Genomic DNA, 11,232 nt, shown 5'->3' with positions numbered 1-11,232 from the left:
TATTTTATTATTTGAGAGAGGGGAGAAAGCCAGAGAGCACGAGTCGGGGGGGCGGGGGGGAGACTCCCCACTGAGCAAGGAGCCCTATGCAGGGCTTGATCCCCTGACCCAAGGATCTTGACCTGAGCTGAAGGCAGATGCTCAACCGACTAAGCCACCCAGGCGCCCCAATATGTAAAATCTTTTTTATAAAAGGGGTGGAGAGGGATCCCTGGGTGGCGCAGCGGTTTGGCGCCTGCCTTTGGCCCAGGGCGCGATCCTGGAGACCCGGGATCGAGTCCCACATCGGGCTCCCGGTGCATGGAGCCTGCTTCTTCCTCCGCCTGTGTCTCTGCCTCTCTCTCTCTCTGTGACTATCATAAATAAATAAATAAATAAAAATTTAAAAAAATATATTCCTTTAAAAAAAAAAGGGGGTGGAGAGCGCCTGGGTAGTTCAGTCGGTTGAGTGTCTGCCTTCTGCTGAGGTCATGATGTCAGGGCCTTCTAAACAGGCAGAACGTGCTTGCGGGGGGTGGGGGGGGTGGGGGGGGGAGATGCTCCAGGGATGGAGCCCCCGCCCCCACAGGGCTTCTTGCTGAGCCAGGAGCATGTTTCTCCCTCTCCTCTGCCTCTCCCCCAGTTTGTGCTGTCTCTGCTCTCTCTTTCTGCCAAATAAAATCCTAAAAAAAAAAAAAAAAAAAAAAAGATGGGCAGCCCGGGTGGCTCAGCGGTTTAGCGCCGCCTTCAGCCCGGGGCGTGATCCTGGAGACCGGGGATCGAGTCCCGCGTCGGGCTCCCTGCATGGAGCCTGCTTCTCCCTCTGCCTGTGTCTCTGCCTCTCTCTATGTCTCTAACAAATAAATAAAATCTTAAAAAAAAAAAAAAAAAAGAAAAGAAAAGATATCGAAAGGACTGTTCAGTAGGCAGGACTGTTCGGTGGAAGGGTTTCCTGCCTGCATTTCTGGGCGGGGCTTCGGAAGGGTCTACCTCCTGGTTGGCCTCCTTAGCGCGACCTGGAGGGGAAAAGACCCCCTCCACGGAAAGGCGAGCCCTGCTTTAGGGGACGTGGTTAGAGGCCGGGCAGGGGGCACCCGAGGTACGCACGCCGCCTGCTTGGCTGAGCTGGGACGCGCGAGACTTGGAGGCGGGGCTGGGGGCGGGGCGGGGCGCCCGGCCGAGTGGCTTCCGCGCCTGCGCGGCGGCGGTCTGTGAGCGTCTGCGCAGTTCCGGAGGGCGAAGGGGACTGCTGGGCCGCGACGCGAGATGCGGAGGCTGCAGGTGGTGCTGGGCCACCTGAGCGGCCAGCCCCCCTCGGATGGGGCGCCGGCGCCGCAGGCCGCGCGGTGCTTGGGCGGCGCTCCGCGGGGGTCGGCCGACGACGTGGTGGTGGTGCACGGGCGGCGCACGGCCATCGGCCGAGGGGGCCGCGGCGGCTTCAAGGTGAGGCCCCAGGGTCCGGGCGCCGGCGGGGAGCCCACGGGCCGGAGCTGGCTGGGGCCTGGCCCCTCGAGTCGGAGGCGGCTCCGCGCGCGAGCTGTGGCCGCCGCGTCTCTGGGGTGGGCTGGGAGCGGGGCTCCTGGAACCCGGTGCGCTGCCGGGGAGCTCACGGTGTCCGCGCCTCCCGCTGCAGGACACCACCCCCGACGAGCTTCTGTCCGCTGTGATGACCGCGGTTCTGCAGGACGTCAGGCTGAGCCCCGCGCAGCTGGGGGATATCTGCGTGGGTGAGCACACTGCCCAGGCCCTGGGCTCGGCCCTCCTCACCCATCAGGCACCTTCCAGGTGCTTTCACGGAGGAGAATGTCTAGGAACCCCATGCGTGAATCTTTAGGCCACGTCCTACCCCTCCCGCCACCTCCAGGCACCTTCTGCCCCCCCTCCCCACCCTTTCCCGCAAGCACGTTCTGCCTGTTTAGAAAGCAGTGCTCTCCGTGACATTCGGACACCCAAGCTGTTGGCACAGGGGTTTGCGGACACCGTAGGAGACAGGAGCCAGGGGTCTCTACTCATCCTGCCTGTGCCACCACAGAACAGACGGACCACCAAAAACCATGTAGTTCAGCCCCTCACGGATGGAAACACTAGGTCTTGGGAAATTTGCAGAGATTGGACCTGAATCCAGGGCCTCTTGACGTTCAGTCCAACCCTTTACCTCTACCCCTACTCCTCTAGCCTGGAAACAACAGAACATGGCCAGACTCCCATCAAGTAGGTGCCACCCCTAGGTTGGGAATCACTGGTTCCACCTCTGAAATGCCATCAGGACTTGGCTGAGGATACTCAGAGCGGTGTGCATTTTCAGAAATTCATTTTCCTAAGTCGTAAGACCTGCTTGTTTGACTGCAAGCTTTGCATTGCAGTCTTCTTTTTGTGTTTCCTTTATAGGCAGGCAGCCAGGCCACTGTACCTTGATTTGGGAAAGCCGGGTGCATGGCAAGGGAGCTTGTGACTCTCCGGGACTGGGTTGATTTGTATGACCAGGATGAACTGCTGTATGACTGGCTCTTTGAAATTCCAGAGCCCCGAGGGAGCCTGCTGAGGGCATGTGTTATTGAAGAAAGTTCTGGAATGTACCCTTTCTAGTATTCACAACTGTACCTTAGTGCCTAGAACACTATCGGGCACTGAATGAAAGTTTGTTGTCCACAGGAAATGTGCTTCAGCCAGGAGCAGGAGCAATCATGGCCCGAATTGCTCAGTTTCTGAGGTAAACTTTCCTACTTCTAGCTGTGGGTTGGCCATTTTGACTCTTGGGCAGTCCTAGGCCCCAGGAAACCCAGCCTATGAGTGGAAGAGGGTCAGGTTGGACACCAGACCTGTATGCAGCCAGGATTTTTGGCACCATTCTCTTGTGGACACTACCTTTCCCCTACTTTGGCATTGTCTTTTTTTTTTCTTTTTTTTTAAAGTAATCTCTATGTCCTGTGTGGAGCTTGAACTAGAACCCCGAGATCAGCTCTACCAACTGAGCCAGCCAGGTGCCCCTCCCCTACTTTGAAGGAAGGTTGCATTATCAGCGCTGAGCCAGGACAAACAGGGCCTTTGCAACTAGAGCAAAAGCTTTCTCTGGTTTGATGATTCAAAGTCAGCTTGTTGCTTTACCTTTGGTAAATATGGACTCTATCCCCTTTTGCCCAGCAATAACCAGGAGGGCACACTGAAAAGTGACTTTGAGCTTTTAAAATTTGGTAGAGCAAACTGAGATATCCAAGGTATTAGCATATCAGCAGAGACTTGGGGATGTGGCCCAACCCTGGAGTGAAGGGTAGCCCAGGAGGCGCCCTGGTAAATTTGCTGTCCTAAAACAAGGGAGGAGTTCTTAAATTACTGTCAGGTATAGGTTTAAGAACCACTTAAATCTATATACTCCCTGCTTCCTGAAGAAGAAATAATAGGAATTTTAGCCAGTGAAGGAACAGGGAAACTGACAAAACCTCTAGGGACCAGTAGAGGTTCAGACTGCTTAGCCTGAAGTTCAAGGACTCTCTCGATCTGGCTCCAGATTTAGCTTCCAGCCCTATCTAAGGTAGTAACTAGGTAGTAAGGAGGAAGGAGACCTGGGAAGGGTTACACAGGCTGCATGGACTAGGAGGGCTTGAACTAGGACCTGAGAGGCCTTCAGCAGAGCCTGACCTGGGCACTAGCTCACAGGTTGCCAACCCTGGCTGCATACCAGAATCACCAGAACATACTCACCCCCCCTGAGGTTCTGGGTCCATGGTCTGGGGAGGGCCTGGGGATTCTCTCAGGATTTTTTGTACCCCTGGTTAGGGCAGGTTACATCAGGAGGGGTAGCCCCACCAGCTTCTAGGACTGGGACCAGTGTGGGAACCTAGGGGAACACACCCAAACAAAGGATGTTAGAATACTTGTACCTATAAGGGGTTCTTTGTCCAGCTGGACAAAGGCCTTCCAGAGAGAGTGGAAACATCAAGGGTTAGCCATATGGTTACTAGTAAGGCTGACGGTTTCTGGCCTTATGCCTGAGACTTGTTTTGTTCTGGTTCTCTGTCCCAGGAACAGATCCCGTTCTGCTTTTTGGAAGAAACGAATGTATAGTTTTCCTTTTTTTTAATCTTCAAAGGGAGAGAAAGAAGGATTCCTGTGGTCCAGCCAGCTTTCCTTGCCTTTGAGCTGTTCTTGACCTTGCTTGAGGAGAATCACAGGAGGAAACAGCATGTGTTTGTGGGGCCCTGTGGAGCAAGTACCCGCAGAGATGGGGTCTTCCCAGTATGGATCTGGCCTGGAGTAGGGACAGGGCTACTGGTTTGTTCCCCTGGTTTTTGCACACCTTGAGGGGGCAGTCCTCTTGACCAGGAGCATAGGCCTGTTTTCCATGAGAGCCTGGCAGAGGAGAGGGGGCTGACTGATCTCACTTTGTTTCAGTGACATCCCAGAGACTGTGCCTTTGTCCACTGTCAATAGACAGTGTTCATCTGGGCTCCAGGCATTGGCCAACATAGCTGGTAAGTTTTGACGGGGTGGGTGCCCACTGCTACTGCCTGGCCTTGGTCCTGGCTCCATGGCTTTGGGTCAGAAAGGTCACTGTCTGCTGGGCAAGCAATAAGGATTTCTGAGAGGACTCTCTGGGGCCACAGAGTGAAGGAGAGCTCCTTGCCACTGCACTCAGCCTTTTCGGACACCTGGATCTGGGGCTGAGTCCGGTTTAGAGACCAGGAGGGGAAGACATGCCTCTGTTTCCAGAACAGGTAGACGCTGATAAAGAATGTTTATGAAATGCTTTTGTTGCAGGTGGCATCAGAAATGGGTCTTATGACATTGGCATGGCTTGTGGGTAAGAATTTCTTTCTGCCAGAGCTTACGAACTTCTAACAACAAAACTAATTGTCATGTCCTGAGTTCTCAGAGGCCGTGATTACAGGGTTCTCCCCTGGCTCTTTTAGGCAGCTTAGAAGTAGCCCCCAGCTCTGAGTGCTCGGGAATTCCTCACATCTCTCAGCACTAGTAGGGAAAGGGAATTGGCTTTTAAAGCCTTGCTTTCTTGGAAATTTGTCAGCCTGGAAAATGCAAGTATTTTGAGAAAATATAGCCCTTGGGTTTCCTTCTGTTGCCCTTGTTGATTTCTGATGCTAGTGAGACATTGCAGGTTTGGTTCCCTAAAGCCAGGGACAGTTGCCTAATATATAACTTGTCTGTTCATTTACGGGGCTATCAGTCCCCTTGTCCCTCTCCTTGTTACCAAGGTGGAAACTTGAAGCTGCCTGCTGGGCTCTGAGGGGCATGGTCAGATCTGTGGTTTGCTCACTGTCAGCTATGGCTCTGTCTTCAGCTGTAAAGCCACAGAAGGCATAGTAGGCAGTGCCTCTGGGGAAGGGACAGGCCCTGAGGCCCAGTCTGGTGTGGGCATCTGTTGTGGGGAGGCAGGCCCAGCCTAGGCTCTGGCAGGCTCTGTGAGGTGAGTGCCCCAGGGTTTTGACACCTTCTCTCTGCCTTTCATTTCCTCTTTGTAGCTTTTTTTTTTTTTAATATTTATTTATTTATTTATTCATTCATTCATTCATTCATTCATTCATTCATTCATGAATGAGAGACCCAGAGAGAGAGGCAGAGACATAGGCAGAGGGAGAAGCAGGCTCCCGGCGGGGACTGGATCCCAGGACTCTGGGATCATGCCCTGAGCCAAAGGCAGACAACCACTGAGCCACCAAGGCGTTCCCTGTAGCATTTCCTGATTGGAGTGTTGTTGGGCCGCCTCGGGGCTGTGCTGCCTAGCACTGTGTTTGTCCATAAAGCCAGAGACCACACTGCAGAGCCTTCTGCCAGGGAAGAGCCCCTGCCAGTCTTCCCTTTGATTTCTCTCATGTTCCTTACTTGAGGAGGGAGAGGTGTGGTTTACTTGAAGAAGAGGCTGGAGCCTTCAAGTTCTTTAGAGGGCATCTGAGTCCCCAGGCAGGTTAAAGACTATGTTTCTAGAGTATTGAGGGTTTGGGCCAGGACTGTCTCCTATAGGCTTTGATCATGAAGAACAGCCCAGGACATCCTGGTTGGGAGTGGGCTCTGGGGCCAGACACCTAAATTTGCTGAGTGACTATGGACGAGCTACTCAGCTCTCTGGGTCTCAGTGTCCTCATTTATAAAATAGGGATAGCTACCTCAGTTCTGTTAAAGTTGATAAAACTAAATGGAGTAATAGCAGCAGCCACCATGCTGGGACATAGGTCATGTGACCGACACTGTTGAAAGCTCTCTAATATCTGACAAGATTTTCAAATAGTACAGGGTATGTGAAAAGAATTCAAAATTACATGTTATTCCTTGAGGCCTTATGTTCCTGTATCCCCTTGAGGGTCTTTTTTTTAAAGATTTATTTGAGAGAGAGTGAGTGAGTGAGCAGGTATATGCATGTGTGCCCCAGCTGCAGGGGAGGAGCAGGGGGAAAATGAAAGAGAAACCCAAGCAGACTCTGCACTGAGCTTGGTGCTGGCACACACAAGGAACAATGGCAGCTGTGTGCCTGAGGTCATGATCTGAGCTGAAACCCAGAGTCGGAATGTTTAACTGACTCTGCCACCCAGGCACCCTGCCTTGAAGCAGATCACAGTTTAGATTACAGCTCTAAACTGTGGTCTTGCCTTCCTCTTAGCTCCCAGCACCTCCTGGTCAGTGCAGGTCAGATGCCCTATGATCTATGGCTTTTAAAATATTTGGCTCTTCTACCCTCTGAACCTGTGGTGTCTGAGGGCAGGGCCCAGGCCTCCTGGATGTGCTTCCCCCGACTAGGCAGCTTTCCTTGGGAACTACTGATTGGCTGGCCACAGGAGCATTTGTGTTAGGGAAGCATAGCCTTGCCTGGGAGTGTGGACTATGTGGACTCCCTGGGAGTGCTTTGTCCTGGGGTGGAGGTGACCTCAGCCACCCTGCACCCCCAGCTCTGCCCTGCTGGCCAGTGCCCTGCCCAGGGTTCCCAGATGGTCTGCTGGATTTCCCAGGGCCCCCTATTTCCCAGCACTTGCCAGCTGCACAGCTATCCCTGGGGGGTGCCCTGAGAGTGACTCCCTCCTCTACTGCCTCCTCAGGGTAGAGTCCATGTCCCTGGCTGACAGAGGAAACCCTGGAAATATTACTTCACGCTTGGTGGAGAAGAAGAAGGCCAGAGATTGCCTGATTCCTATGGGGTGAGCGTGTCCCCTCAGCTCCCTTCCTGGCCGGGAGCAGAAGCACAGACTTGGATCATCTTGTGGCATCTGGCCTTTGGGCTTGTTCTGCTTTGATGGGACATGGGGATGGGATCTGGCTGCTCCCGACTTCCCTTTCTTGAGGCTTCCAGGTCCTCTGCACCTCTAGGTTTCCAGCCATGGCCCAGCCTGTCATTTCCACCCTGAGGAGCCAGTCGCACAGGGAACAATGGCAGCTGCGCGCCAAAGCCTTGGAGGCTTAGAAACATGGGAGTGGAAGGGCTTTGAGTTGGAACATACTAGTGAGGGAGCTTGGGCCCTCAGATGCAACATCACAGTGCCTTGCATTTGCTCAGTGCCATTGCTCTGCAGCCAACATCACTGAGCCTGTGGGCCATCCTCCCCATAAGCAGAGAGTCCTGGCTCCCCTGAATGTGAGATTGAGGCTCAGAGAGGGGCAGTGTCCTGGTTGCATCCACATCCAGGAACCCTGTCTCCCAGGGAAGCCTCTAAAGCCATAGCCCAGGTTGGAAGGCCTACCTGTGGCTCTGGGTTTCCAGTGTGAGGACAGGCTCTCTTCACAACAGAAAGCCTGTAGATACCCTTCCCAGGGGCCTATGGGGACCCTCCTCTCCCCACACCAGAGTAGCTTTCCTCACGGCATAGGAGTAACCAATTAGTGTCCCCAGCTGTTCCCTCATCTGCCCCGCTGCTGGGCTGGTCTTTCTGGCATACAAGCTTCTTAGGGTCCGGCCAACCCTGCTGCCTCCCTCTCTGCCCCCACACTCCATCCTGAGTCATCTATCTCCATGGCCTGGACTGGCCCTCCTGGTCTCTACCTACAGCTACAGGGACCCAGAGTTGGAGGCACAGCTATGCAGCCTGGCCCAGGCCCCAAGGCTGTTTGGCATGTCCCCACAGTGTGCTGGTTTTGTTTTAGGATAACTTCAGAGAATGTAGCTGAGAGATTTGGCATTTCACGGGAGAAGCAGGATACTTTTGCCCTGGCTTCCCAGCAAAAGTGAGTGCTGTTTGGGATAGGGTCTCTAAGGGGCGGGATTAAGTGGCCTCAGGTGGAGCTGCCCTTAGGCTACAGGTGGGCAGTGAGTGGTTTCCAAGCCTAACTTCAGTCTCCCTCCAGGAGGGAGAGGTGGGCAGGGACTGGGGAAGTGCTGGAAGCGCGTTGATAGCTCTTCCATGTCCTATCACTGTCTGTTTACCCTGAGTGTCTCCTTAGCTGGGCTTCTTTTTCCCTATCTATTCATGAGATGTAACAAGAGTCAGGATTCTTCTCTGATTGTCTGTGGTTTGGCGATTAGATATGGCAGCCCTAGGCTTCTCTGGATAGCCTGGATCGTGGGGACTGCACTGCTGGGGACCCTGGCATCCCAGCTTCTGGACCCCTCTTGGGTCTGGGTAGCATTAGAAGACCCCCCCGGGGCTCAGGCCTCTGGACATGGGCAGGCTGAGGTTGGCCAGCCCCAAATGCCCAGCGGACAGGGACAAAAGAAAGGATTGGGCTTCTCAGAGGCAGTGGTTCTTAGACCCTTGGGGTTAAGGAAGCATTTGAAAATTTGCTGAAAACTATGGAATCTTCGCCAGGGGAAATCCCTGGGCACTGACATCTTACATATAAGTGCAAGGATCATCTTAATGTTTTTGTACTGTTTAAATACTAAGATTCATTAAGTAATTTAGTGTCTATCATTTTAAATGAGTAGAACCCGGGGAATAGTTGAAATTGAGCCATTGGGATGGAACAGACAAGTTGGTAGAACCCAGCACAAATGTTCCTGGGGCTGTATGTTCAGTTTGGCCCAGAGAACTGAGCAGGCTCAGTCCCTCTTGGGTGAAGGGCTCACCACATCTAAATCTCCCCCTTCCTTCAAGGTTGGGATTGGCCAGGATTTGAAAATAGGAGGTTGATGGTGAAGAAGGCCCATGAGGCCTCAGGCTTCCCACTCCCAGGCTGGGGGAGAAGGGCCCACAGCAGCCCCTTAGAGCTCCCCCAAGGCAAGCATGTCCCCCTGTTTAGCAGCCTGAGAACGTGGTGCGTCTGCCCCTGGAAGGAAGGGACCCCTGGAAGGAAGGGAACCCCAAGGGAGCCTGAGCCTGGCTGTCCATGGTGCTGGCAGGGCGGCCAGAGCCCAGAGCAAGGGCTGTTTCCAAGCTGAGATTGTGCCTGTGACCACGACGGTCCATGATGACAAGGGCGCCGAGAGGACCATCACCGTGGCCCAGGATGAGGGTATCCGCCCCAACACCACCATGGAGGGCCTGGCCAAACTGAAGCCTGCCTTCAAGCAGGGCGGCTCTACCACAGCTGGTGAGACTGGGCTGGGGGAGGGGCAGGAGGGGCTGCGTCCATCCCCCGTGTTCTCTGGGAGCCTGGAGCCCCCAGGCACGGTGAACAGGTGGACCACCTCCGCTCTGCTCCAGGGCACCCTAACCCCCGCTGTTTGCCTCTAGGAAACTCTAGTCAGGTGAGCGATGGGGCAGCTGCCCTCCTGCTAGCGCGGAGGTCCAAGGCAGAAGAGTTGGGCCTTCCCATCCTTGGGGTCCTGAGGTCCTATGCAGTGGTTGGGGTCCCACCTGACATCATGGGCATTGGGCCAGCCTATGCCATCCCTGTAGCTTTGCAAAAAGCAGGTAAGGTGGTTCGTTCACAATCTATATCTGTATCCCACTCCTGCCTCGTGCTGTTACCAGTGGGGTGGGGGAGATCATGTGAATGCTGCAGAGGGAAGGTGGGTCAGGCTAGCACCCCTACCCCAAGCCCTTCCTGATCTTACAGCTGGGACCCTTGTGGATTTGCCTTGAGGCCATGGATAGGATGGGCCCCTGGGGAGACAGAGTCCTACCAGGGGTCCACTGGGTCAGCTCAGGTCTTTCCCCCGTACCCACAGGGCTGACAGTAAAGGACGTGGACATCTTTGAGATCAATGAGGCCTTTGCAAGTCAGGTAAGCTTTTCTTTCTCACTGTTGCCTGGGCCTTGGAGAGCCGAGTTGGAGCCTGTGGGCACGTGGTACGGGGTGGGGGGAACTTTAGCTGATGCTCTGCCTCCTTTCAGGCTGTCTACTGTGTGGAGAAGCTAGGACTCCCCCCCGAGAAGGTGAACCCTCTGGGGGGTGCAGTGGCCTTGGGTCACCCATTGGGCTGTACTGGAGCTCGACAGGTCATCACGCTCCTCAATGAACTGAAGCGCCGTGGGAAGAGGTAAGGCTGGCTGGCTGTGGGGGTGTTCTGTGGGGTGCCCAAGCCAGGGTAGTTGAGGGGGAAGCACACATGCACACACTCAGCTGAAGACATGGGGCCATGACCCCTGTTTTCCCTGGGGACCAGCGAGGGTGGCACCCTGGTCTGCACCAAGTACCTGCCACCCTGAGTGTGGGCTTAGGTGGGCAGTCTGGGAACCGTATGCCCAGAGATCTGGGGAGAGCTCGGTGGTGAGGCCTTGGCTGGGTGAAGGTACCAAGGCCAAACACAGTCTTGCTTCCACAGGGCGTACGGGGTGGTGTCCATGTGCATCGGGACCGGGATGGGAGCTGCTGCTGTCTTTGAATACCCTGGAAACTGAGTGAGGCCCCGGGCTAGGGGCGCTCCCTGGCTCTGCTGTGGTGGTGGTGGTGGTGGCGGCGCTGGGACTAACAAGAGCACTGGTGACACAGTACAGGAGTGGCTGAGGTACAGAGCTGCCCTCTGCCAGGTCACCCAGGCCACTGTGTAAGTCCTGGGAGTGAGGAATGCAGCAGACAGTAAATATGTATTCTCATCTTGGTGGCTACAGTTTTTCCCAAGGGCCAGTTCTGGCTGTCACTGGTCTTGCCTCTGGCCCAGCTCGGTGCTTGGGCAGAGAGCACTGTAAGGGAGTCCCTTCCGGCCCATGAGCTGCTTGGAGGTCTTCAGCATGCACCCCTGCACAGCAAACCTGTTCCTTAGCTCTGGGTCATGTTTTATTTCCAAAGCTGGAGGGCTGAGGGCAGAGCCTCACAGCTGGTGGAGTGACATGTATCTCTCATCATAAGAGCCTTGGCCCCGGAGCCGTAGGGTGCAGGCCTTCTCGCCAAGCATACCTTCCACCACCAGCGTGGACTCATACAGCTCACTGCTCC

General features: G+C 54.8%; 2 protein-coding genes across 24 annotated transcripts in view; one reads left to right on the top strand and one right to left on the bottom strand.

Moving 5' to 3' along the window:
- Window positions 1-1,187: 1,187 nt before the first annotated feature.
- Window positions 1,188-10,892, top strand: ACAA1 (acetyl-CoA acyltransferase 1). Its single transcript, XM_026001019.2, has 12 exons — window positions 1,188-1,422; window positions 1,613-1,706; window positions 2,632-2,689; window positions 4,369-4,448; window positions 4,735-4,777; window positions 7,020-7,118; window positions 8,059-8,139; window positions 9,254-9,444; window positions 9,588-9,767; window positions 10,025-10,080; window positions 10,191-10,336; window positions 10,622-10,892. Exons 1-12 carry the CDS (start codon window positions 1,246-1,248, stop codon window positions 10,695-10,697), a joined length of 1,281 nt encoding a protein of 426 aa, XP_025856804.1. The 5' UTR covers window positions 1,188-1,245; the 3' UTR covers window positions 10,698-10,892.
- DLEC1 (DLEC1 cilia and flagella associated protein) overlaps window positions 10,865-11,232 on the bottom strand; it is a 77,077-nt gene continuing 76,709 nt past the window's right edge. For 16 of the 23 annotated variants that reach the window (XM_026001009.2, XM_026001011.2, XM_026001010.2 and 13 more), the window contains one exon: window positions 11,056-11,231. In XM_026001009.2, coding sequence (XP_025856794.2) covers window positions 11,108-11,231 — 124 coding nt within the window. In that variant the 3' untranslated portion in view covers window positions 11,056-11,107. Of the gene's footprint in view, window position 11,232 lies in introns of all 23 variants that reach the window. The other 7 variants (XR_011995221.1, XR_011995222.1, XM_026001012.2 and 4 more) reach the window with 1 other exon arrangement.

This window comes from Vulpes vulpes, chromosome 11 (assembly GCF_048418805.1).
Source record: "Vulpes vulpes isolate BD-2025 chromosome 11, VulVul3, whole genome shotgun sequence".
Lineage (NCBI taxonomy): Eukaryota > Metazoa > Chordata > Mammalia > Carnivora > Canidae > Vulpes > Vulpes vulpes.
The sequence above is the reverse complement of the archived record's forward strand: the minus strand, read 5'-3'. Positions and strand labels throughout refer to the sequence as shown.